Source organism: Aulonocara stuartgranti, assembly GCF_965226115.1.
Source record: "Aulonocara stuartgranti genome assembly, chromosome: 16".
Lineage (NCBI taxonomy): Eukaryota > Metazoa > Chordata > Actinopteri > Cichliformes > Cichlidae > Aulonocara > Aulonocara stuartgranti.
Window position 1 is genome coordinate 31,553,057 of NC_138952.1, and position 26,883 is coordinate 31,579,939.

General features: G+C 41.8%; 2 protein-coding genes and 1 long non-coding RNA gene across 5 annotated transcripts; 1 reads left to right on the top strand and 2 right to left on the bottom strand.

The window, feature by feature from the left end:
• Nucleotides 1-69: 69 nt before the first annotated feature.
• LOC309690331 (interleukin-1 receptor-like 1) lies at nucleotides 70-25,878 on the bottom strand. Of its 2 annotated transcripts, none has more exons than XM_082507372.1 (12): nucleotides 25,518-25,878; nucleotides 19,431-19,497; nucleotides 18,787-19,036; nucleotides 18,444-18,633; nucleotides 15,778-15,904; nucleotides 15,432-15,500; nucleotides 6,160-6,286; nucleotides 5,710-5,861; nucleotides 5,463-5,600; nucleotides 4,060-4,221; nucleotides 3,700-3,845; nucleotides 70-938 (listed from the first exon to the last, which is right to left on the bottom strand). In XM_082507372.1, exons 2-12 carry the CDS (start codon nucleotides 19,492-19,494, stop codon nucleotides 690-692), a joined length of 1,674 nt encoding a protein of 557 aa, XP_082363498.1. In that variant the 5' UTR covers nucleotides 19,495-19,497; nucleotides 25,518-25,878; the 3' UTR covers nucleotides 70-689. The 2 variants fall into 2 exon arrangements, with proteins under 2 accessions (XP_082363498.1, XP_082363497.1); XM_082507371.1 differs by having other exon boundaries at nucleotides 15,754-15,904; nucleotides 25,518-25,877.
• On the bottom strand, nucleotides 12,259-14,128 carry LOC309690339 (uncharacterized protein; the record flags this gene model as incomplete). 2 transcript variants are annotated; one of them, XM_082507391.1, is made up of 2 exons in its annotated part: nucleotides 12,259-13,651; nucleotides 13,721-14,128. In XM_082507391.1, 2 exons carry the CDS (start codon nucleotides 14,126-14,128, stop codon nucleotides 13,133-13,135), a joined length of 927 nt encoding a protein of 308 aa, XP_082363517.1. In that variant the 3' UTR covers nucleotides 12,259-13,132. The 2 variants fall into 2 exon arrangements, with proteins under 2 accessions (XP_082363517.1, XP_082363516.1); XM_082507390.1 differs by having other exon boundaries at nucleotides 12,259-13,558; nucleotides 13,589-14,128.
• LOC309690346 lies at nucleotides 19,514-21,660 on the top strand. Its single transcript, XR_014271712.1, has 3 exons — nucleotides 19,514-20,613; nucleotides 20,699-20,816; nucleotides 20,948-21,660. It is a non-coding gene; the product is annotated as an uncharacterized lncRNA (long non-coding RNA).
• Nucleotides 25,879-26,883: the final 1,005 nt, after the last annotated feature.

A 26,883-nucleotide genomic window follows, 5' to 3' on the forward strand; every position in this document is an offset into this window, starting at 1 on the left:
TTGAAAAGCTTCGAGTAATGCCGGGGCAAGCCGTGTGTGAATTATTAACGGACCCAAGATGCAGACTGCTTAAGTTGTGAGTGAGCTTTATTAACAAAAAGGTGAAACAAACAGGGGCGAGGTGGACGAAAACCAAAACCTAAGAGTAAACTAAACTGGGAAAAGCTAAGCAAAAACAAACCTGAAACCTTGAGACGTGAAACAGAGATGCGGGGAAAATGCACAGGAAAGTGGAGGGGAACAACACAGACGAACCAGCAACTACTACGACAGAAGACACGACTAAAATACACTCAGAGAAACACAGGGACATTACACACAGGTGGGGGACACAGCTGGGAGTGATTAACGTGACGAGACCAGGGAGGCAAACTGAAAACACTCACATAAGACGCAGACCTTCACAATAAAACAGGAAACACATACACGTAATGACACAACACACAAACTTAACACAGACTGAGGGACACAGAACATAGGAACATGAAACGTGAAAAGGGAGAGTACAAGAAACCCAGAATAAACAAAACCACAGAATAATAATAAACCAAAACATAAACACGGATTCACAGACTCCGGACCATGACAAATGGCTTCTTGGGATTTATAAAAGATAAATCCTGATCATCCTTTTCTTACATTTCCCAATATATGTACAAAACATTAAACAAAACGTGTTGAAAGATGTATTAGATAATAGTAGACTGTGCACATTTTTTGACAGGTGTGGCAGGCATCAGGTATCTCACTCTCTTCCAGAAGCGAGAGTTCCATGCTGCAGCGCCTCCAGAGCCCTCTGGCCACTTCAAAGGGGCACTCTTACGAATCAGGTGCTGCAAGCCCGGGGGGAGGTGTGTGTATTGCTGTTGCCCCGTGTCTCCTAGCTGGATCAAAATCACACTCAGTTCCCTCTGGACCAATGCATGGTGGAGCCCCACCTGGTAAATCATCAACAACACTTTAGTCACCCTTTCACTGTACACTTAGTATTTTTATTTACATAAATGCTATCTAGTAGTGCTACACATTGAAAAAATAGAATAAACTTAAGTATAAAAATATGATGCCATAATACACATATAAGTAGAATCATTTGTTTTCACAACAATCAATCTATTCCTTATTAACACAGCAACAGATGCCTCAAGGCGCTTTATATTCTAAGGTAAAGATCCTATGACAATAGAGAGAAAACCACAACAATCAGAAAATTTCCTATGAGCAAGGATTTTGTGATAGTGGGAAGGAAAAACTTCTTTTTAGCAGGAAGAAACTGCTATCAGAACCAGGATTAAGGAAGCGCAGCCATTTGGGGGTTAGGGGAGATAGGAGAAAAAACACGGTGTGACAAGAGCCAGATTAATAAGAACTGATGATTAAATGCAGAGCAGTGTATGAACACACAGAGAGTGAAAAAGGGGTAGTTATATGGACAAAATTGTTTTTCTTATATTTTTATGGCTCAGTAAAATAATCTCAATTAAACCTGCAGGTTAACTAATTTGTGTATGTGATCGAGCTTCATGGATACATAAAGCTGGGTATCGTCTGCATAATAAGGAAAACGTATGCTATGCTTTCTAATAATGCTGCCTAAGGGAAGCATGTATAATGTAAATAGAAATGGTCCTAGTACAGAACCCTGTGTAACTCCATAATTAACCTTAGTGTGTGAAGAAGCCTCCCTATTTACATGAATAAATTAAGATATGATATGTCACTTACCTTTGCTAGTGTCAAGGTAAGTGACACCTGATAACTGCAATGCCTTTTCTAAACTTCTTAACATGTCACCCACATTATGTTAATAAAAAGGTTCAAACCAACAATTAAATTAGTAAAAACTAACCATAAATTAATGGAACTGAAAGGAAAAATTCAAAATGAAATTCAAAATATTCAATTGTGCACCAACTATTCAACTATGTGTAACTGCTATTACTGCTTGTTTGCTTACTTACACCAAAATAAAGTTGATGGTCATCGTGTATAAAGCCATATGGAGTGGATGTATTGAACTTGTAGCACATGGCCGTGGTCCCCAAATGTCAAATGTCTGTTTCTTCAAATAGTGTCTTTGTGGAGAAATATAGTATAACAGCCACACATTGTCCCATTTACCATTATGTTTATTTATTTCCAATATTTCAGTCTGTGTGACATGTCTAATAGCCAGGCATCCTTAATTGGCCGAACCTTACTGAATGCATGCATAGATGCAAATGTTTGCATGGACACTTTATCTCTGTATCTGACAAAGTTTGCAAGGACCAAAAAGTTGTAATTGAATAAAAATGTAATGGTAACAGTGTGTGGAGGTTATGCTACATTTCTCCACAAGGATTTTTTCCCCCCTATGTGCACTTGTTTCCTTAGATTTGCTGTAAAAGTATTGTACTTTTCCCACCGACGGTATTGTACTAGAGTACCAGTATCTTACATCATGCAATACCAATAAATTAGAGTACAGGAATATAACTTATATTTACTTGACTACTTTACTTGCACTTTATTTAAGTGCTGTACCATATTCTGCTTCTACTCCACTATATTTTGGATGCAAATATTACAGTTTGGATTCCACTTGTAGGTATTTTTTAAAATGATAAAAGAATCTGAAGTGTAATTCCACACAATAGGTATATACTATAAGTATTTAAAATATATTGTGCAGTTATATTGATTATACACCCTGTGCACCATTAAGCTAATTAAGTAGAAGTATAACTTTTCAATACTTTTTTCCACACTGCAAAACAGTTATCCAACACAAAATTATACTTGTGCAACACAACTTTTCATGTAATAAATCTGAAATGGGACACAGGGCTGCACAGGATTCTGAAAACTTTTGTCATTAGCCAGCTCAAAATTTCAAACAGACAAATATAAAAGGAACAAAAATGTATGTAATTAAATGAAATTGAAAAGAAGTGTGAAGCGGCTAAATCAGTCATATTTTAAAGAAAGATAATTAAGCAAAACAAATTTGCCTACTGTGGAGAAAATAGAGAGGATGTTAGCACCAAGCCTCTTAAACCATTATCCAGTGGCAACAAGTGTACTTCCTCTCAGGACCTGCCTCCTGCCCTGTTCGCCTCCTACAAAGCCAGGAGGAGGAAAGCCAAGCAGTTGGCAGGGTCCTCACTCCATGTCTAATGCTTTCTACAGCAAATTATTCTGCACTGAATTGATCTCTAACTAAATATTCCAGTTTCAGTGAAATTAAATTGCATTTTATTTATATAGCGTTAAATCACAACAACACTTGCCTCAACGCACTTTATATTGCAAGGCCCTACAATTTCTTGTGGACCTCCTTGTGTGCCTTGTTCTTGGTTCCACAACTCCCACCCCCATTTAAAAAAGATGCTACAAAGGCCCCTGCTCACGTTGCCTGCAAAGCAGAGAAAGACAGACAGAGAAAGTGGGAAACGCTGGATAAGCGTATTTATGTGAGTCTCTTAGTATGCAAACCTGCCAGGTTTCTGTGAGCCAGAGAATTCTGATGTGTGGATTGTGACAGCATAAAAGATGAACATAGCTACCTCGACCCCACTCACTGGTTTGTGAAGTCCAATTTTAAAGCCTTTGGATGAGCACTTTGGGTGCTTTACAAGTCCTTGAATAATGATTTGTCAATCACAGGTCATTAGGCCAATGAGCATACTCCCAGGCAGTCCCTGTCTCAGTTCTCACCTGCCAGTCAAACCCTCCCATCACTGAGGTTTGGGGTGAGGCAGGCCATCGCTCTGTCGTCATGGAGCCTGATCCCAGATCTGGTGTGAGAATGACCATGAGCCTCCTGCTCTGATTCATGCATTTCTCCACCAACTCCAGACGATCTGTTGTGGTACAACAAAAAGAAAAAAACAACAACAACAAAAAAAACCAGGTACATGATGGCTCTTTAAATTAGGCAGCACAACACTGGTATCCCTTTAACACTTAAGCTGGGCTACAAAGAACACTGCAGACAATAAAATACCTGAATCACAAATACAAAATATATTGGTTGTTGATGTCCAAAATTACAATTAAAGCACATAAAACACTGACCTTCCCCTGGTATGTCATCCCTCCCGTGGATAAAGAGCCGATATCCGCACTTATCTTCGAGGACAGAGGGCAAAGTCTGTGTGATAAACTGAGAGAGTGTGTCCTCAGTGATCTTGTCCATTGGTGTCTGGTAGACCACATAGGCGTCATATAAACTTGTGTCTGGGAAACAAATAAACAAATCAGTGGAAATTTATGTGTACTTTCTTTGACAAGGTTTTCTCAGTTTTTTTATTAATGTTTCTTCCTTATCGGCTCATTGTGATGTAAAGTGACCCTGTCACCACAATAAGTCATTTGTGTTTGAACAGTTGTGGTCAGAAGTTACAAACACTCATCATTGACATGAATGTGTAATTTTTAACTTCTTTGAACCTTTCTTTTTCCAGGGTGGAACAATTGTACAGCATACATCTTTAATGAGTTGAAACATACAAAAAAAAACCCAACAACAATTGGGAGGACAGGTTTCAATTCATCCCACAAATGCAGAGTCAAGATTATGCATACAGGCTCAAATATATGATAATAATACTACCACTAATATTTGGTAAGATGCCCCTTGACCAGATGCTTTTAGCAGCCCCCAAAAAGTTTCTGACTCAATTCTGGACGGATGTTTGACCACCCTACTTGGCAGAACTGGTAGGTTTAAATTTGTGATATCATCTCGCTTTTGGGCGTCACTCACAAATTTTCAATATGGTTGAGGTCAGGCTTTGGGAAGGCCAATGTAGAAACTTAATATTCGCCTGGTTTAACCTTTCCAAAACCAGTTTTGAGACTGTGGAATATGCACACATGATAAATGGCTGCTGAAAACTGGGTATATATTATCGCTCCAACTGCACTTTATGGACCCCTGTGTTGCTGTAATATGTGAATTGCCACAGTGTGGGATTAATAGAGTCTATGTCATGCCATCTCAAAAGCTTTCTCCAAAAGGCATTTGGCTTACTTGTTCACCATAGCCAAAGTGAACCAGCATTTTTTATATGTTGTTTGAACCTTCAGAAGGAACCAAAACACTTCAGGTTTACTTATTTGTTATTCAATTTGGTTACTCTTGCATTTTTCTTATATTTCTAATTTGTCATATTGAAAACCACTGGATACCACTATTTTGTAGCAAACAAGCTGATGAATATTTTAGGAAGTAACTTTTGTTTTGACATAATATTTCAGGGTCTATAACCACAACATCTTCCTCTCTTAAGTCTTGGATGTGTTAAACTGGTGCATTTTTCCTTAAAGTATAGCACTGAAGCTAGGGAGCAGGAGTAGCAGCTAAACTGGCTCGGTCTATCCTCTGAAACTGACTAATTAGCATTGTACTTCATTCCTTTACTGTTGGTACAAAACTAAGATAATAAAGCCCCCAAGAAAAATATTTACTCTCTTACCTTTATTGCTACTGCTTAGTGGGAAGTAGGGTCTGAAGAACAGGGCTAAGTCAATGGCAAAGTATTTGACCAAAACAGCGACAAAAACACCAACGAATAACATGCATACTCCTCCAATGGCAAGTGGAATTATGGATTCTAGGAAACACAAAATTATAGTGTAAAATAACATTTCCATGCTTCGCTAAAAGTCAACAGACATTTTTGTTAGCAAGGCTAAAAAACAATCAATGGCCCTGTGACTGACCTTTCCGCTTAAGAGTTAAAGTGGCATTCTTTGTTACGTAATAATAGCCCTCGCCAAAACACTTAAACTTCTGTTGAAAATCCTTAGCAGACACTTTTTTAATGGTGAGGATTGCAGTGGCAATGGTATTCTTTGAAGGTTCCTCAGTTGCTCTAACAAAGAAGATAAGAGTTTGTTTTGTTAAAGAAGACAAAGGGTCAAAGACAAAGTTCAGCAGAAAGGTTCACTGCAGACAAATGAGAGGAAATACATAACAGTTACTATTTAACATATTTTCAACAGATCTTTGAGGTTCTCTTAAGTGTGACTCTTAAACAATAGCACTTAAAGAGGTCATGTTAACTTATTCTGTAAAACACCTTAGAAGCACCTTAAACTACATGTTGAAATCCACTCAAAGGATTAGCAAAACATTAAGTGTACATTGTGTAAAGTATAAAAGAGGCTTACATTTTGGTAGTTTGACTATAACCATCCCTGTTTTTGAAAGGAATTCCATTGATGTACCAGCTGGCATTACAGTCATGTTTCACATTAGTCCCACACAAAACTGAGCAATTCAGCTTAATCTCCGAGCCTGGAAGGAAAGAAGGAAGGGAAGAAGGAGGGAAAGAAGGAAGGATGAAGAAAGAAAGAGGACGGGTTAACCCACTGGAATACAGGGTAAGATGCACGACAAAGGCGCACATTCCCCTGAATGCACAGTCAGTAAAACTGGGGCATTATTCTTTCCAGAGTTTTTATATATTCCATGTGACCAGCTATGGAGTAGTAATAGGATGCCTTGAAAATCTTTCCCGATGGCCACTCGTTTAACACCTCCACCAGTTTGTCAAACCCCAGCCAATCGGTAACAAACATCAGGGGGTGCAACACAGCCCTAATTCTATGTTTATTCCTGTATTTAGTTTCCACTGGCACTAGGATGCCTGTAAGCCCTGATTGCAGCAACACTCCCTTAAACGGAAGGTGGCAAACTTGCAAGCCTGCACCATTGCCTTAAATGCATCCAGGAAAGTCTACAGGTCATCCACCTCCGTCATTTTAAATAAGTCCACCTCAGAGAGTGGAGGTGACAGTGCTGGAGAAGCCGCCACTCCTTCCTGGGTCACCGGGTACATTGGGCACCAGGAAGGGCAGAGGGATGCATTTTACAAACAATTTTATTCACACAAAGCGTTACACACAATCTTTCTCTCTTTCTGTTTTTGGCTTTGTCTTGTTTCTGGCCCCCACACCTACTGCCAGAGGAGAGGTTAATTAGACAGATGTGCTACCCTCATCATCAGGCACTGGTCCCCAAAAACACACTGCTCCACCTCCCCCCTTCTTAAGTGATGAGTCAGTCACTCCCTGTATGGATGCAACTTTAGTCCTGCTAAGTGCTAACTGAGTAACTTTCAGAGGATCACTGTTATTAACCAAGTATTTGCAGTGTTTGCAGCCTTACAGAAACCTGGTTGCAGCAGGATGATTATGTTAGTTTAAATGAATCAACACCCCCGAGTCATTCTAACTACCAGAAATCTCGAAGCACAGGCCGAGGGGGCGGTGTGGCAGCAATTGTTCACACCAGCCTATTAATTAATGAAAGACCAAGACAGACTTTTAATTCATTTGAAAGCCTGATGCTTAGCCTCGTCCACCCCAGCTGTAAAACTCAGAAACCAGTCTTACTTGTTATCATCTATCATCCACCTGGGCCTTACACAGAGTTTCTGTCTGATTTCTCAGACTTTTTATCTGATTTAGTTCTCAGCTCAGATAAAAAAATAATTATTGTGGGTGATTTTAACATCCATGTAGATGCTAAAAATGACAGCCTCAACATGGCATTTAATCTGTTATTAGACTCAATTGGTTTCTCTCAAAATGTAAAAGAACCCACCCACCACTTTAATCACACTCTAGATCTTGTTTTAACATATGGCATAGAAACTGAACATTTAACAGTGTTTCCTGAAAACCCTCTCCTGTCTGATCATTTCCTGATAACATTTACATTTACAATAATTGATTACACAGCAGTGGAGAGTAGACTTTATCAAAGTAGATGTCTTTCTGAAAGCGCTGTAACTAAGTTTAAGAATATAATCCACCCACTGTTATCATCTTCAATGCCCTGTACCAACATAGAGCAGAGCAGCTATCTGAACGCTACCCCAACAGAGGTCGATTATCTTGTTAATAATTTTACCTCCTCACTACGTACGACTCTGGATACTGTAGCTCCTGTGAAAACTAAGGTCTCTAATCAGAAGTACCTGACTCCATGGTATAATTCTGAAACACGTACCCTAAAGCAGATGACTCATAATCTGGAGAGGAAATGGCGTGTCACAAATCTAGAGGATCATCATTTAGCCTGGAGAAATAGTTTGCTACTTTATAAGAAAGCCCTCCGCAAAGCCAGAACATCTTACTGTTCATCACTGATTGAAGAAAATAAGAACAACCCTAGGTTTCTCTTCAGCACTGTAGCCAGGCTGACAAAAAGTCAGAGCTCTTTTGAGCCAACAATCCCTTTAACGTTAACTAGTAATGACTTCATGAACTTCTTCACCAATAAAATTTTTATCATTAGAGAAAAAATTACCAGTAATCATCCCACAGATGTAATATTATCTACAGCTACTCTTAGTACCATTGATGTTAAGTTAGACTCTTTTTCTCTAATTGATCTTTCTGAGTTAACTTCAATAATTACTTCCTCCAAGCCATCAACGTGTCTTTTAGACCACATTCCTACAAAACTGCTCAAAGAAGTCCTGCCATTAATTAATTCTTCGATCTTAAATATGATCAACCTATCTCTAATGATCGGCTATGTACCACAGGCCTTCAAGCTAGCTGTAGTTAAACCTTTACTCAAAAAGCCATCTCTAGACCCAGCAGTCTTAGCTAATTATAGGCCAATCTCCAACCTTCCTTTCATATCAAAAATCCTTGAAAGAGTAGTTGTCAAACAGCTAACAGATCATCTGCAGAGGAATGGTTTATTTGAAGAGTTTCAGTCAGGTTTCAGAGCTCATCACAGCACAGAAACAGCTTTAGTGAAGGTTACAAATGATCTTCTTGTGGCCTCTGACAGTGGACTCATCTCTGTGCTTGTCCTGCTAGACCTCAGTGCAGCGTTCGATACTGTCGACCATAATATCCTATTAGAGCGATTAGAACATGCTGTAGGTATTACAGGTACTGCACTGCAGTGGTTTGTATCATATCTATCTAATAGACTCCAATTTGTGCATGTAAATGGAGAGTCCTCTTCACACACTGAGGTTAATTATGGAGTTCCACAGGGTTCAGTGCTAGGACCAATTCTGTTTACATTATACATGCTTCAATTAGGGAGTATCTTTAGAAGACATAGCATACATTTTCACTGCTATGCAGATGACACCCAGCTCTATCTGTCCATGAAGCCAGATAACACACACCAATTAGTTAAACTGCAGGAACGTCTTAAAGACATAAAGACCTGGAAGGCCGCTAACTTTCTGCTTCTTAATTCAGATAAAACTGAGGTTATTGTACTCGGCTCTGAAAAGCCTAGAAATATGGTATCTAACCAGATTCTTACTCTGGATGGCATTACCTTGGCCTCCAGTAACGCTGTGAGGAACCTTGGAGTCATTTTTGACCAAGACATGTCCTTCAATGCACATATTAAACAAATATGTAAGACTGCGTTCTTCCATTTGCGCAACATCTCTAAAATTAGAAATATCCTGTCTCAGTGACGCTGAAAAACTAGTTCATGCATTTATTACTTCCAGGCTGGAAGACTGTAATTCATTATTATCAGGATGTCCAAAAAACTCACTGAAAAGCCTTCAGCTAATCCGAAATGCTGCAGCAAGAGTGCTGACAGGGACTAGAAAGAGAGAGCATATTTCTCCTGTTTTGGCTTCCCTTCATTGGCTTCCTGTTAAATCCAGAATTGAATTCAAAATCCTGCTCCTCACATACAAGGTCTTAAATAATCAGGCCCCATCTTATCTTAATGACCTTGTAGTACCATATCACCCTATTAGAGCACTTCGCTCTCGCTCTGCAGGCCTACTTGTTGTTCCTAGAGTATTTAAAAGTAGAATGGGAGGCAGAGCCTTCAGTTTTCAGGCCCCTCTTCTGTGGAACCAGCTTCCAGTTTGGATTCGGGAGACAGACACTATCTCTACTTTTAAGATTAGGCTTCAAACTGTTAGGATGCCTGGGTCGTTGACCCAGGGTTTTTGAGTTTACGATATTATTTATACTTTCTAGTCTTTGGTTTCTTTGAGTTCTGTCTTATGGTTTATGTCTCTGTCTTCTTTAGTTGCTCTGTCTCCCCTATCACCTGCATCCCCTTGTCTAGTTCGCGTCTATGTGTATCCTTAGTTCCTATATCCCCGTGTCCAGTCAGTGTTTGTGTCTGCCCTGGTCCCACGTCTCTGTTCCCTTTGTAGTGCCTGCATGTGAGTCTGCGTCTTTGTTCAGTCTGTGTTATGTGCTTCCTGTTTTACTTTGAAGGTCTCTGTCTTATCTCAGTGTGTTCAGGTTACGCTTCTTTGGTCTCGTCAGTTCTAATTTGTCCCAGCTGTGTTTCCCTCCTGTTACTCATTCCCTGATTGCTCCCTCTGTGTATTTAAGCCCTGTGTTTCTTAGTGTCTGTGTCGCGATCTACTGTTTTCTTAGCTGTGTGTCTGTCTCCGGAGTCTGCACCTTGGGTCCGATTCCTGCCTGCACACAGCCACACCTAACAGAAGATCGCGACCAGAACATGGACCCCGCAGACTGTTCCACCTCGGATTTTGAGGCTGAGATGAAGGGGTTGGTTGATTTGCTGGACCGCACCGCTCAGGCCGATAGCTTACAGGCTATGGCTGTGAGACTGAGCGCGGTCGAGGCAATGATTACAACCAACCCCCGGCTTCATCAGTTCTCCGTGGACACATATCTGAGCCACACCATAGCCGCGTGGAGGGAGCATGTCAGAGCCAGTGAGCTGGCTATCTCTCTCTCCGCACCAACGCAGCAGCAGCAGACGGAGCTTGCTGTAAAGCAACTGCGTCTGCCACAGCAGGACAGTGTTTCTGCTGGAGGTTCTGGAGAACTGCTCCTGTGTGGTGAGCCGGAGGATCTGCAGCCCGGTCAGCTGGAGGCTTCGCGTCTCGGTTCGCCTGCTCCCCCTTCCCGGAGTAAACGGCGTTCACGCCACTGCCACTCCAGAACGACTGAGCATACTCCAGTTTTGGGAGAAAGTGACTGCTTAGTGTTCCGGCCAGCCCCTGTGGCTGCTGTTATGTCTAGGACTCCTTTTGTTTCTCTGGCAGATTCTCAGCCTATGACTTTTTCCGTGCCTCAGCTGGCAAAAAGAACTGGAAAAAGAGTGCCACCTGCCATAACTAAGTTGGCTAAAGACCTGGGACTTGGCGTTGCAGAGCTTATGGATCAAGCTAAGGTTAGTGTTTTTCGGCCTATTATATTTTCACCTGTTTGCTCATCCGTCCAGCCGTCTGTTCCCGCTGGAGGGTCCGAGGGGCCCGTTCAGCTTCCTGTCTCTGCTGGAGGGTCCGAGGGGCCCCTTCAGCCACCTGTCTCCGCTGGAGGGTCCGAGGAATCGCTTCAGCCACCTGTCTCCGCTGGAGGGTCCGAGGAACCGCTTCAGCCGCCTGTCTCCGCTGGAGGGTCCGAGGAACCAGTTCAGCCGCCTGTTTCCGCTGGAGGGTCCGAGGAATCGCTTCAGCCGTCTCTTCCTGCTGGAGGATCCGAGGGGCCAGTTCAGCCTTCTGTTTCCGCTGGAGGGTCCGAGGAACCGCTTCAGCCGCCTGTTTCCGCTGGAGGGTCCGAGGAACCGCTTCAGCCGCCTGTCTCCGCTGGAGGGTCCGAGGAACCGCTTCAGCCGCCTGTCTCCGCTGGAGGGTCCGAGGAACCAGTTCAGCCTCCTGTTTCCGCTGGAGGGTCCGAGGAATCGCTTCAGCCGTCTCTTCCTGCTGGAGGATCCGAGGGGCCCGTTCAGCCACCTGTCTCCGCTGGAGGGTCCGAGGGGCCCGTTCAGCCTCTTGCCTCGTCAGCTGGGGGTCCGGGAGGACCCAGCCAGCACGTCCCAGTGTCTGCTGATGGTTCTGGCGAGGCCGTTCAACCACCACCGGCTCCACCGCCTGGTCCGGCCTCCGAGTCTGCAGCTCCGCCTGGTCCGGCCTCCGAGTCTGTCTAGTTCGCGTCTATGTGTATCCTTAGTTCCTATATCCCCGTGTCCAGTCAGTGTTTGTGTCTGCCCTGGTCCCACGTCTCTGTTCCCTTTGTAGTGCCTGCATGTGAGTCTGCGTCTTTGTTCAGTCTGTGTTATGTGCTTCCTGTTTTACTTTGAAGGTCTCTGTCTTATCTCAGTGTGTTCAGTTTACGCTTCTTTGGTCTCGTCAGTTCTAATTTGTCCCAGCTGTGTTTCCCTCCTGTTACTCATTCCCTGATTGCTCCCTCTGTGTATTTAAGCCCTGTGTTTCTTAGTGTCTGTGTCGCGATCTACTGTTTTCTTAGCTGTGTGTTCTGTCATTTCTCTAGTTTAAGTTTGTTTTGAGTTTTTTTTTTTTTTTTAGTTTTGTTATATTTTGAGTATTAAATTAAAGCCTTTTTTGAGTTCACGTCTGTCTCCGGAGTCTGCACCTTGGGTCCTATTCCTGCCTGCACACAGCCACACCTAACAGAAGATCGCGACCAGAACATGGACCCCGCAGACTGTTCCACCTCGGATTTTGAGGCTGAGATGAAGGGGTTGGTTGATTTGCTGGACCGCACCGCTCAGGCCGATAGCTTACAGGCTATGGCTGTGAGACTGAGCGCGGTCGAGGCAATGATTACAACCAACCCCCGGCTTCATCAGTTCTCCGTGGACACATATCTGAGCCACACCATAGCCGCGTGGAGGGAGCATGTCAGAGCCAGTGAGCTGGCTATCTCTCTCTCCGCACCAACGCAGCAGCAGCAGACGGAGCTCGCTGTAAAGCAACTGCGTCTGCCACAGCAGGACAGTGTTTCTGCTGGAGGTTCTGGAGAACTGCTCCTGTGTGGTGAGCCGGAGGATCTGCAGCCCGGTCAGCTGGAGGCTTCGCGTCTCGGTTCGCCTGCTCCCCCTTCCCGGAGTAAACAGCGTTCACGCCACTGCCACTCCAGAACGACTGAGCATACTCCAGTTTTGGGAGAAAGTGACTGCTTAGTGTTCCGGCCAGCCCCTGTGGCTGCTGTTATGTCTAGGACTCCTTTTGTTTCTCTGGCAGATTCTCAGCCTATGACTTTTTCCGTGCCTCAGCTGGCAAAAAGAACTGGAAAAAGAGTGCCACCTGCCATAACTAAGTTGGCTAAAGACCTGGGACTTGGCGTTGCAGAGCTTATGGATCAAGCTAAGGTTAGTGTTTTTCGGCCTATTATATTTTCACCTGTTTGCTCATCCGTCCAGCCGTCTGTTCCCGCTGGAGGGTCCGAGGGGCCCGTTCAGCTTCCTGTCTCCGCTGGAGGGTCCGAGGAACCGCTTCAGCCACCTGTCTCCGCTGGAGGGTCCGAGGAACCGCTTCAGCCACCTGTCTCCGCTGGAGGGTCCGAGGAATCGCTTAGCCACCTGTCTCCGCTGGAGGGTCCGAGGAATCGCTTCAGCCGTCTCTTCCTGCTGGAGGATCCGAGGGACCAGTTCAGCCTCCTGTTTCCGCTGGAGGGTCCGAGGAATCGCTTCAGCCGTCTCTTCCTGCTGGAGGATCCGAGGGGCCCGTTCAGCCTCTTGCCTCGTCAGCTGGGGGTCCGGGAGGACCCAGCCAGCACGTCCCAGTGTCTGCTGATGGTTCTGGCGAGGCCGTTCAACCACCACCGGCTCCACCGCCTGGTCCGGCCTCAGCCTCTGCAGCTCCGCCTGGTCCGGCCTCAGCCTCTGCAGCTCCGCCTGGTCCAGTCTCCGAGTGTTCAGCTTCGTCTGCTCCTGAGGTCTCCATGCTGTCTGTTCCTGCATGTCCTGCCCGGCCTGCTCGTCCTGCACGTCCTGCACGTCCTGTCCGGCCTGCTCGTCCTGCACGTCCTGTCCGGTCGATGACTGGACGTCGTTGCCGTCATGGACGGCCCCCTGAACCACGCCACTGCCTCCCGCCCGGCCGGCCTCCTGACCTGCTCCGTCGCCACCGGTGCCTTCCGCCTGGCCGGCCTCCTGAACTGTTTTCTGGGCTCTTGGACCATCAGCCTCCGGGCCGCCCCCCTGAACTGCCCGGGTTTGGACTATCGTGCTGTCAGCCTCCGGGCCGGCCCCCTGAACTTTTTTGAGACTATTGCCTGGGCCTCTGCGCTTTTCGTGAGCTCTTTTGTTTGTTTGCTTTTGGACTTTGCCTGGGCCTTGGTGCTGTTGTTTTGGACTTTGTTCCTGTTTTTTGTTCTGTTGCTTTCCGGGCTCCAGTGTTTGCATTTTTTTTTTTTTTTTTTGTTGTTTCTGGCTCCTTGTTTGGTTTGTTTCGGGCCCTCCATCCTGTTTCCCCCGCCGCCCACCCTGGTTGGGGGGTTTTTGTTTTTTTTGATTTTGATGTTTTGGTTTGGGCTGTCTGGAAGCCAGCCCTTAAGGGGGGGGTACTGTTAGGATGCCTGGGTCGTTGACCCAGGGTTTTTGAGTTTACGATATTATTTATACTTTCTAGTCTTTGGTTTCTTTGAGTTCTGTCTTATGGTTTATGTCTCTGTCTTCTTTAGTTGCTCTGTCTCCCCTATCACCTGCATCCCCTTGTCTAGTTCGCGTCTATGTGTATCCTTAGTTCCTATATCCCCGTGTCCAGTCAGTGTTTGTGTCTGCCCTGGTCCCACGTCTCTGTTCCCTTTGTAGTGCCTGCATGTGAGTCTGCGTCTTTGTTCAGTCTGTGTTATGTGCTTCCTGTTTTACTTTGAAGGTCTCTGTCTTATCTCAGTGTGTTCAGTTTACGCTTCTTTGGTCTCGTCAGTTCTAATTTGTCCCAGCTGTGTTTCCCTCCTGTTACTCATTCCCTGATTGCTCCCTCTGTGTATTTAAGCCCTGTGTTTCTTAGTGTCTGTGTCGCGATCTACTGTTTTCTTAGCTGTGTGTTCTGTCATTTCTCTAGTTTAAGTTTGTTTTGAGTTTTTTTTTTTTTTTAGTTTTGTTATATTTTGAGTATTAAATTAAAGCCTTTTTTGAGTTCACGTCTGTCTCCGGAGTCTGCACCTTGGGTCCTATTCCTGCCTGCACACAGCCACACCTAACACAAACTTTCCTTTTTGCTAAAGCATATAGTTAGGGCTGGACCAGGTGACCCTGAATCCTCCCTTAGTTATGCTGCAATAGACGTAGGCTGCCGGGGGATTCCCATGATGCATTGAGTTTTTCCTTTCCAGTCACCTTTCTCACTCACTATGTATTAACAGACCTCTCTGCATTGAATCATATCTGTTATTAACCTCTGTCTCTCTTCCACAGCATGTCTTTATCCTGTCTTCCTTCTCTCACCCCAACCGGTCGCAGCAGATGGCCCCGCCCCTCCCTGAGCCTGGTTCTGCCGGAGGTTTCTTCCTGTTAAAAGGGAGTTTTCCCTTCCCACTGTCGCCAAAGTGCTTGCTCATAGGGGGTCATATGATTGTTGGGTTTTTTTCTCTGTATCTATGAAGCGCCTTGAGGCGATTTATGTTGTGATTTGGCGCTATATAAATAAAATTGAATTGAATTGTTATGACAGCAACATGTTGACATGAAGATGAGATTTTATTACCTTCATCAGCAAACTGCTCCTGCGACTCATCAGCTGGGGTCAAAATTTCTAGGTAGTGCACAGCTTTTTCTGCAAGCAACCAAAAAGAGTGAGACATTTTTCATCCTCTAATAGGACATTTGGTATGCTATAATATGGGTATTGTTTTGAAAAATCAGGAAAACCTGTGACATACATACATACAAATCTTTAGCTCTGGCTCATTATTAAACATGTTAAATCAACACGCCATTACAATTTCACTTATAAAGTCAAGTTTATGTTGGTGTCGCAATGTGTTGTGTTGGTATCCAGAACTAAACACCAAAGAATGCAGTTTCACCTAGAAGTAGAAGTTCCCTCGAACCTGACGTACTGTACACCTTATTATTGTATGCCCAGGTACAAATACAGGTGTAGAGGCCCTCGTGGTCTTTGGTAGCATTATGCACTCTCAATTCGACTTCATGCTGATCTTCAATAAGAGTATAGTCCTGCACCGAGAAGGGCACAAATAGGGAAAGCAACACATTTTACTTCAATGAACATGGTCTGTTTTGTAAATCATCACAATGGCCCTGTCAATTACATCATTGTGGCTTAGTTTGTAATTGTTGTATTGTAAAAGTTTAGAGGTTTTTAAAGTAGCTCCCTTTTTATTAACTTGCAATCAGGTTCTTGCTATAGCAATGAAACCAACACTTTTATCTTACATAAAAATGTACACTGGTATTAACATGGACAATGTTTAAAAAGTTAAATAAAATTCCTTTGTTCAGAAGTCAAGCAACATTTTAATGTCATCAACTTCCAGGGCCAGTGGAATCATCTTTTGCCCCACTGGTTTCACTGGTTAGTACTGGTACTTATTACCATCAGCAGTCAGTTCTGGCACCTCTCAGCTTTGCAGCTTCAGAATCAGAATCAGAATCAGAATACTTTATTCATCCCGAGGGAAATTAGGGGTTACAGCAGGCAGCACGCTAATGGCGCATGCGCACTCACAAAGGAACCTTCTGACCAACTTTACACAAACATCACATTGGGCAGACATGTCAGAAGGTAGGCTGATAGGAAAAAAAACAACGAAAATACACTACATGAGGTAAGAGGAGGAGAAAAAAAAACTCCACTCAGACTGAGCTCCTAGTGGGAGAACAGTTTGATAAAAGAAAAAACACCTCAGCACAAAAGCACATGACTATCAATACACCATAGAAACACGAGACAAGCAACAGGGGCGGGTAAAGGGTAAGAGAGAGCCGGCGTAGACAGCGCATCCGGTCCTGCAGCATCTGTGCTGGTCCAGTTGACTGCTATCATCCCCGGTAGGGCACAAGCATCGAAGGCGTTGGAAAGGGAGGGGGATGAGTGAGTGCTTATCAGTGTAAGTGTGTGTGTGTGCGTGTCCATAGTTTAGCTGAGACAGTGTCCTTCGGCCTATCAGGCTAAGTAAACAGTCCTCCAGCCAATCCAGGTGTCCTTCATGGGGCGGGAAGAATAGTCATCACACAGTCGTTATCAGGGAGTTGTTTTGGTGGGCTCCAGCCTTGGGCCTGCAGCTGGGGCCGTGGTGTCCAAATGTTGAATATTGTTGATTTCTCCTTTGTGAGCAGCTCGAATTCTAGCACTCCGAGGCTGGTCTCTCGATCTCCCGTTGAAGAGCTGCGAGCCTCCCCATGATGGTATCAAACTTCTGTTCCGTGGTGTTGTCAGTCTTTTGATTCTGAGACCTCACAACTGCAGTGATCCGTTCCACGATGTTTTCCAACTGTCGCTGGTTGGCAACTAGCTCTTGCACCTTTTTAGCAAAGTATCCAGAGTCATAAACCAGGCAGGGTCATACCATCAATTAATCCAATGGCCTTGATCCAAAAACGATTACCGAAGAGTCAGAAAAATCCCCCCCAAAAAAACGTGTATTCAAAATGGCCAAGCACCAAATCATTCAGCGTAACAAACAACTGGCAAACACACACCTTTATAGGGAGTTTGTACGTGTTTTGGAGTTTGCAAGTGTTTTGGAGTTTGCAAGTGTTTTGGAGTTTGCAAGTGTTTTGGAGTTTGCAAGTGTTTTGGAGTTTGTAACGTGCTTTGTCTCTAGGGGCCACCGTAAACCCCCCTCCCCCCTAAACAAGCTCCGAGTGAGCAACGACGTAATGGGAAATTCACAGAGAAACTTGCGGATTCTTCAACTGACCGCTGCGGCACTCCTGCTATACAGGTGAAAATAGAGCAACAGGACCGCTAGTCTTTGATTTTATTTATTTTCTGCTGTGTTTTACTTGCATCTATTTGAAAGACTGAGTGTAAAAACAAAAAATATTTTATGTGCTGGAATGTGCAGAATATAGGTTTAAATGTTAAACTAATTTCTTCAAGTCAGAGAATGGTGCATATAATTTAATTTTTGCTTGATGCATAAAGTTAAAAGCTTAAAACTAATAAAACAAGTTTTAAAAAGAGACTTTTCCATTTGATTACATTTTGTATGATGGATTATGCAGAAAAAGTAGAATTGGGCTGAAAGATCTATCGCTTTATCACCTATTCAGGTTGTAAATCGTGTTTTTAAAAAGTAACTAAGTAACTAAGTAATTAATTACTTTTGAAAATAAGTAATCAGTAAAGTAACGGGATTACTTTTTGGGGAAGTAATCAGTAATTAGTTACTGATTACTTTTTTCAAGTAACTTGACCAACACTGGTTCAAGTGCAGTTATTTTCCTCTGAGTTTTGATTCTGTCCCTAGTTAGCTAACATAAACTAAAGTATCAACTTCTATACTGACATAAGATGACATGAATCATCACACTGAACATGATTTTTAAAACTGTATTTCTTAAATCCAGCTTCACAGCCACACATCTATGTCCGTTTTTGAAAGCAGGGCTCCATGATGTCACTTAGCCCTTATATGTGTAGTGGCAGAGGTGGATGACCTGTAGACTTTCCTGGATGCATTTAAGGCAATGGTGCAGGTTTGCAAGTTTGCCAAACAAACAGGAAGCTGACCTGGGCTTTTTGGCCTACCTTGTACCAGGTGATGTTTCCTTTGAATGCACTACATGTGCTTCGGACTCGTTCTGGACATGGGACCTTTTTGCTCTGGTCAGAGTTTTTGATTTCTCCGTAGTTTAACATCTTGCTTCCTCTGTAACTTGCATTGAACACTTCAATTTTCACAGCGTGGTTAAAACATTGTCCTGAAGACTTGATTTCCCTAAAAGTGAATCAATGAGTGGGAAGCACATTAACAAAAAAAGAGACAAAAAAAAGAAGAAAATTGTTTTAGAGTTCAAGAAAACCCAGACCATCACTAATGTTAGATGCTAGATAGAAATTTTGTAACATATTTCGTAGAGATGATTCTTACCAAGCAGCGTAATCTCCAGAATCAGAAATGTTGAGGTTTAAGAGAAACAGTGCTTCGCCTTGGTAATGCACCCTGGCTTTCTTATCAGAGGAAATATTCTGAATTTGGGTGCTATATTTGTACCATGTAAAATTTTTATTGTTGAAGTTTGGTTCTAAAATAAAAGGTACATAAAAAAGAGACTCCCCTTCAAGCACTGTAATGCTCTCCTCATTCATGATCTCACATTGTGATTTGCCAGAATCTGAAACTGAGGGAGAAGCAGATAGAGGTGATGATAAGTGCAAATGCAAATGTGAAAGGTGTGTTGCAGATGCTACAATGCTGTACGATGAAATGAAAATGTTTATGAAATGTTCCTTTTCTTTTTTGCCTTAATGTTTTTCAATGATTTTTATGGCCTTTCTGTCTTGCCATACATTTTTACCTTCTACATTTTGGCTTTGATGTTTTGCTGACCCATCAATGATAACCTTTGATATAACTTTTTCTACAACTTGCTCAAAATTGTCATGATATGCATTTCACATCAGCGGCCTTTTGAGCCTGATTAATACTGGGTGTGCTGCTTCACCAGGTTTCATTGTAAGGTGTAAGATGTGCGGTTTAGCACATGCAGATGAATCGTGTACTGTATACACCACCTGATTTCCATTCTGATATGGATGTCACCACTGCAACAAGAAAGAGAAGCTGGAAAGCATCCATTAGCTGAGAGAGAGAGAGAGAGAGAGAGAGAGAGAGAGAGAGAGAGAGAGAGAGAGAGAGAGACATAGGACATTCAAAGCCAAACCACACTGTTCTGAATCATGTGATATATTTCATATTTAATTACACTAACTTGACTTGCTTTACTCATACACTGTCAGTCCTGCACATAAGCTTTTACCATGGCCTCAACAGCTTAAAGTGCTTCTCCCTGTCTGTTCCACAAATAATGTGACAGTTCAGTGATTCTTGAGATAAGGGACAAAACATGTCCGGCAGATAAAACCCAATTTTGTTGTTAAAAATATGCATACAAGTGTTAACCCAACTGCCTAAAAGACAACAGCCACTATGGTGTGGTGTCCCTTTAAGACACCCAAGTCGAGGGTTGATGGTGTCATCGGTTTGTGCCACTGCTCTGCTCTCTCTCTCTGTGATGGTGTGGACATGTGCTTGCACGCTAGTAGATGAGGAGGGACGGATTTTATGTTTTACCTCTCCAGACACCTTTGTTTGCAACGTTATGGGTTGTACGAACACTGTGCGCTATGTTTGTTAAGCTGCAGCCGTTCAACCGGGCTTATATGGTTGATGAAGAGAAGGTATACTAAAGAACACACTGTGGAATCCCCAACGCCAGTGTGAGTGTGTATTCTTTTGGCTACCCTGCTAAGTGTTTTGCCGCCTCCTCTCAACCACTAAACGCAACCCGACGTTACAAACTGTAACAGGGCGGCCCTTAGCGGCTGGAAACTAGTGATGTGACGTTCTGTATCGAGTAATGGAGGGGGCGTTTCCGCGATGCGCGTATCGAGGCTTGCTTCATTTATGGGAGGAGCTGAAAATGATGACGCCGAAGCCTCACTGCCCGGCTGTACCACGTGACTGGTTCATGAAGTGTTTCGAACTTTGCCGCGAGCTATGACAGCGATATAAACCCCTCAGACTTCATTCAAAAATGTGGGTGTTTGATGGAGAGTTGCGGTTAGTGAGAGTTTGGAGACCGTTTGGAGGTTTATGAGAGTGAGGAGAGAAAGTCAGGAGAGAATGGAGCCGGCTAAGAAGAGGAGGATGTCCTCCCCTGTGTGGGAACATTTTGATCTTATTCCTCCCAACAAGGTATGTAAATTTCTACAGAAGATGTATTTTCATAATACTGATGGTGCAATACAATTTATGTTAAGCGGCTTTACTTTTGTACAAGGTGAAGTGTTTGCTATGTGCCAGGCAGCTGGGATATAACAACAACACCTCATCCATGCTTAGGCACTACAGAGCTTTGCATGAGAATAAGGGGAACACCGATTGTGGAGCAAGACCAGGTGAGCCATCAAATGCCATGATAATACAGCATGCAGTAATGTTACTACATGATATAACAATATTATACAGCTGTAATAAGTTACGTGTGTGATATTTATATCTGTGCTTTGTCTTTATTGTCTTTCCTCAGGAGAACAATCTCAAATAGATGAAGACCTGGTTACCATGGTGATTGAGGACTCCCAGCCAGTTAGCATTGTGGAGGACAAAGGATTCAAAAGATTTGTTAAATCATTAAATCCTAGCTATGTTCTCCCCACTAAAAAGGTCATAAAAGCAGTGAAAATTTAGTTTTTACAGAATAAAATGTGAATAGGCAGGACTGAGGCTCAGTGTGTAGCTGTCCATACCTCAACGTTACAAAAGCACAACTACTGTCCACACCCCAACCACACCTCACCTCACAGTAAATGATCATTTCCATTTTAAGCATTTCCAAATAATCATTTTCCATACTGCCAGTATAAATATACACAGTATACTGCCATCACTACAATATACATGTTTTACACATTCCTTTTGTTGTTGACATTTACAGGCTGTGTGCAAAAGGCCACATTTCAAATTCTTGCCAACTAATATTTTTACGTCCAGTAGATGTCCTACTAGAGCAAATGAAGCTTCAAGAAGCTTTGCGCTGGGGTGAACCAATTGGATGAAAAGCTTCAGTGCTTCATGAAGTTTCATCTGCCCATCACTATCCCCAGGGGTCCAGACACCATTTAAAGGTTCCAGGAGAGACCATTGGTAAAGAGAGTGTGGTGAATCTTTTTGTGCTTGGGTTTCTGGGTTTTTATAATATTGGGTTTGGTGTAACATTAAAGTGTGAAATATTTATTAATATGTAAATGTGAAAATGTATTTATTTATTCTTATATTTATCTACCACATTCCTTGATGATGAGCAGCTGTGCAGGATCTGAAATAAGGCTACCAACTGATTTTAAAATTCCCAATAAATAGTCAATAAATATTTAAACTTCTTTTGTGCAAATCCATGCTTAAAGTGCAATGCTAAATAAAGTGCTTGATAAGGTGCTTTTAATAAAGTGAAAGGTGTGCTCTAAAGTGCTATACAGATAATATAATATAAATAAATGCAGTAAGGGAGTCCTCTTCCTTACACAAACCAAGGCAATTTTTTATATGATTTTGCATTTTTTATACATATTTATTTATTTTAAATGGTACAATACATTACCAGTACCTTAAAAATCCATTGTCCAGAAGCAGGTGTGATAATATTAAAATACAGAAAAAAAAATTAAAAGTAATGTAAAATTAAACATCATGGCTCTCGTCACTAAGTATTTAATTCAATACCTAATATCAAAATATGCAATTGAAAATTTATTTTTACATATTTTTTAAGTGATTAAAATCATGTCCAGAGTTTTTGTCAACACCATCAGATTTTTTTAAAAGTACATCAAAAATCAGGAATTATTGTGGGTAGCTTACACTCTGAGGACCCCTTTATCACTTCCTGTTTGATACACATGCCATGAGGTCACTGCTGTGATAATTTTTTTTAAATTTTAATGTCATTTATTGCATACCTTTCTGATAAAACTCTTTGTCACAACCATAGTGTGTCACCACCAAAGTCGATGTAATGCAAGATTTAATTATTTTTTTTGTAAAAAGAGCTTAATTTAGGTAGATTGTAAAAGCCATAAGCAACTGATGAAAAACAAGATGGCTTCTGTCAGATAAACATGTGTTATGAGACAAAGTCGGGTATTTTGTCAACACCATCAGGATTTTTGTCTGACGGTGTTGACCCTTTTCCTAATGGTGTTGACAAATGCCACAAACGTGTGCTATTCACCATTTATATTAAGTTATTTTTTTACTAATATTTCAGATATATTACGTCCTGTGTATTTTACTGATATTTCTGCTTCACAGATGTGTCAAATATTATCAAATTTGTCTTATCTTGAATCTCATTGTTTATGTTTATATTATTAATCCTGTAGGAAAATGCTTAGTCCTCTGCATTTAACCCATTCACTCAGTGATGCAGTGGGCAGCTACAAATCATGTGGCGTCTACTGAGCTAGCTGTGCCTCGAGAGTTGGTCTTTAAGTGATGATGTATGAATCCTGCTTCCGGGCCCAAACTACTCTGTGTTTATTAAGCCTGTTGTGCTGTTAAAATGTTTTAATGCTTTTTATCTTGTTCTATTACATCAGAACAAGCCCCTAAAAGAGCCCGTTCTCACTCCCGAGGCGTAATATGCTGACGATTTGTCACCTAGCGTAAAATGTTACGCTTTGGGAGTGAGAACGTGTTGCCTAAAAACAGTCAGTGATCACGTCAGCCTAACCATCGGGAACCCTCACGTTAACTTTTATCAAGTGGTAAAAAGTTAGCATTCATCCTCCAGCTTCACTGTATTTATATTATGCTAACATAGCTGTGTCACTAGCGATCATGTAGCACATCACTATATACCAGCTAGCCCAACTTCAGTAACCTGACAATAGTCACTGCTGTTCAATTTTCTGTCTCTATTTATGTTGGAAGTGGTAGCAGAGCTGGTTTATCATGTTCAGGTGGAAACAAGCAATCTAACTTTAACTCTGTTAAATTTCATATATTCTGTTTTCATGGATGCCTGGATGTTACACCTGGTAGAGCAGCCACACTGATCATTTTATTAAAGATGAAAGAATTTAGACAGATTGTAACTCTCAGTGATGCCGCAGAGTTCCTTTGACTTTGGGATCTGCAGCGGAGTTTGGACCTGGAAACGGCTAATGACATCAGACTTAAAGACCGGATAGCATCTCTATTGCTTAATGCATAATTGTGTTGTGAATATTCATCCTTAATCTGTAAAAAAGCATAAGGTTCAGAAAAATTATAGTAATTACAAAATGGTACATTTCAGGCTACAATAGCACAGGGGAAGCTGTCAGTAGAGGAATGAAAGAGAAGGAACAGGGATGATAAAAAAAAGGAGAGAAAAAGTTAACAGCCAGCCTGAGTTGAAGAAAGAGTTTCTCATAAAGGAAAGGGAAAGATGGAGAAATAGAGTGAAAAAGAGAAAAATAAAGAACATCAGTGATCTGAAAGAAAGAGAAAAAAGTCAGAAGAGAAGGTTTTGGAAACAAGCACAGAGACAAAAGGAGAGAAAGTCCAGCAGGGTCTAAACACACAACCACAGAACTTTAGGAATCAAGGAGTAGTAGGCAGCTACTTGCTGGTGAACTATTAAGATGTAGAACTTGACATGTGCAAAAACAGAATTGTTATGATGTGTCTTGTGATATTACAAAGGTTGCTAAGGTTTAATGGTCATTTTGAAAGAAATATATTGTTTTCTACTAGTGTGTCAACACCGTCAGATTTGTGTCACCACCGTCAGCACCTTGTCAACTCCATAATATGGAGCTTTTGTTTATTTTTCTCTTTTGAAGAACCATATATTTTCCTCCCTCATGATCTTCCTATAAAAATACGTAATTTTCTCAATGTGTAATTTGCATTCTGCTTAATATGATTGTTTCTTATAGAGATTAAATACAAGCTTCTGAAAATATGTATGACTGTAACTCTAATAATAAAAAGCCAAAACAATCTTACTTTTAAACCTGGTATAATTACTTTGAAAACATATGTGCATAAACAATAGAATAGAGAAGCTGCTAATAGTCAAAGTAGCTGAAACAACTTTTTAAAAAATCAAAAAATATATTTTAGAAAATTAAAACCTGTTTTGTCCCTAATCTCAGGAATCACTGAGTTATGAAATCAGTTAAAATGCTGCTCTCTCATCACTGATTGTTCAAAAGAACAGAATGCTGTGCGTTTTGTTTTTCTCAGGCTTGCATGTTTCCTTTGGTTTTGAGCCAGCTGGTTGCTGGAGAAAGCTATCAACTTAGAAGCCTTTCAGTGGACCGATAACACAGGAACTTGTCAGAAGAAGTTTCAGATGAAATTGAATATGACACTGATTACCTGTGAAGATTGTTATCAAATAATTCCTGGTTATCAAACTTAATCATCTTGTCATTTAAGGACTTTTTGCACAGTGCAACACTTCTCACAATGTCCTTGACAGACTCAGTGGCTGAATAAGAAATAACAGCTAAAAAAACAGCAAAAGGACAAAGTGAACACAAGTCACATGGTGTTACAGTGCCAACAGTATAACAATCTGTCTGTCAAGAGTATAGTTGTAGCATCTCTGACATGTTTTTAAACATGTCTGAGAGCAACAGAGACACACCACATTCATCTTCAGTAGAGAGCCTGTTCACATAGAATTGCTACAAATGTTCACCAATATTTGTAACTGCTCAGTCGAGTTTCACTTTGAATCATATCTTCTAAACAGGAAGTTTATAATTTTGCAGCTTGAGCTCATATCAAATCAAAGTGTTAAAATCCTGAATAAGTCTTATAATAATTCTTGAATAATTCAAATTGAATACTGATTCGATCCACTATGAGTTTAAAGAATTGCTAGCTTTAACTGTTCTGTTTTCCAGATGCTGTGGAAATAACTATGGAAGAGATCTGAGAAGATCTGTAAACAGATCTGTAAAGCCTTTATAAAGTTTATAAGTTATCTTCTCACCCTAGTTCTTCTTTCTGTCACTTAACTTGGAGTATACCTATTTAGAACCTTAGCATATCCTAAAGCAAGGAAGTTAAAATTGTTAGTAGTAATGAAAGTGTTTGCTTACCTCACAAAAGTGTGTGTGCTGGCTGTTGGAGTGTAATCAGCTCGAAGCTGCCGGTATGGTTGTTTCTCTCACTCTCTCTCTCTCTCTCATGCACACATGCTTCGTCACCAGCCTGTTTCCCGTCTCTCATGTTGGACCCGCCCGGGGTCCATGCTTACATAACAGTCACAACAACAGCAGTGCGACTGTTACTTCAACAGGCAGACTTGAAAAGCTACACATTCACCTGAACAAAACAACCACATGTTAATGCTGACGGGGTGTAGATGTAACATAGAAATCTATATCACTAAAAGCCACTCAGTAGATCAAAATTAGAAATGAACACCCATGTTTAGGCACATTTTCTTGTTTATGTTATTTAAATGTGTTTCAGCCATAAGAAAATTTGCTACAAATCTTTAAGCTAAAGATAAGCAGAAGAGAATGGATGGATGACAGATGTTCATATCATTTATGTACATTTTCAGCAGTGTACCTGTGTAATATATCTGTATTGTGAGAGCTTGTTTATACAGATCTGAACAGACGTGCCTGATGATCCTCCTTATGACTTTATAATTAAGGTAATCTGAGCCTGTGACATTTCATATTAAAACGGGCAAGATCGATAAGTTCGATTCTGACTTAGTAATGTTAGGGTCACATGCTTGAGCCCCCATTTGGTGGATTGTCTTGTAATGCCTGCTTGCAATAGTTTTATTATTAGTTCAGGTATAGCAGATAAAGTGGCACTGAAATGTGAGCTTGGTGTTCTCTAATATACAGTTTCTACTATTTCTTGTAGGTGAAAAATTACATGTGAAGTTCATTATCACATCAGAGACACTTTTTACACTGTGATCCAGCATGACAGAATTAATTTTACAACAGGATCACAAGCCCATACACGCACCTTAAAGTGAGACCCGCTCAAACACCAAGGAATGCTCGGCTTATCCCACTCTGGGAATTATAATCACATTTTCCATGACTGGAAACTACGCGGAATGGGCAAATATGCCCTTTCAAGTAAGCACTGCATGTGGGTGTTTCCAGTTAGGGGATTCCCTGAACAGATGTGACTTTCACCACTTCCAGTCAATAAACCCTCCCCACTGATCAAAGTTCTGGCCTGGAGTACACTGAAAAAAAGGGACTGGCCATCTCTTGGATTTATGTAAGCATCTTGCATGTATTTAACACAATTGCCTCATGTTTTAAAGTTAAATGTAACTATATAGTGTAAAAACTACATGATATGCAGAAAGGGTGTATTAAATTGTTCATATCATGTTCAGGTGAAGTAAGTCAATACGATAGCAACGTTAAATCTCGTGAAACCACGCGTGATTTCATCTCGCGGGCTTTGGATCGTGGTTTAAAA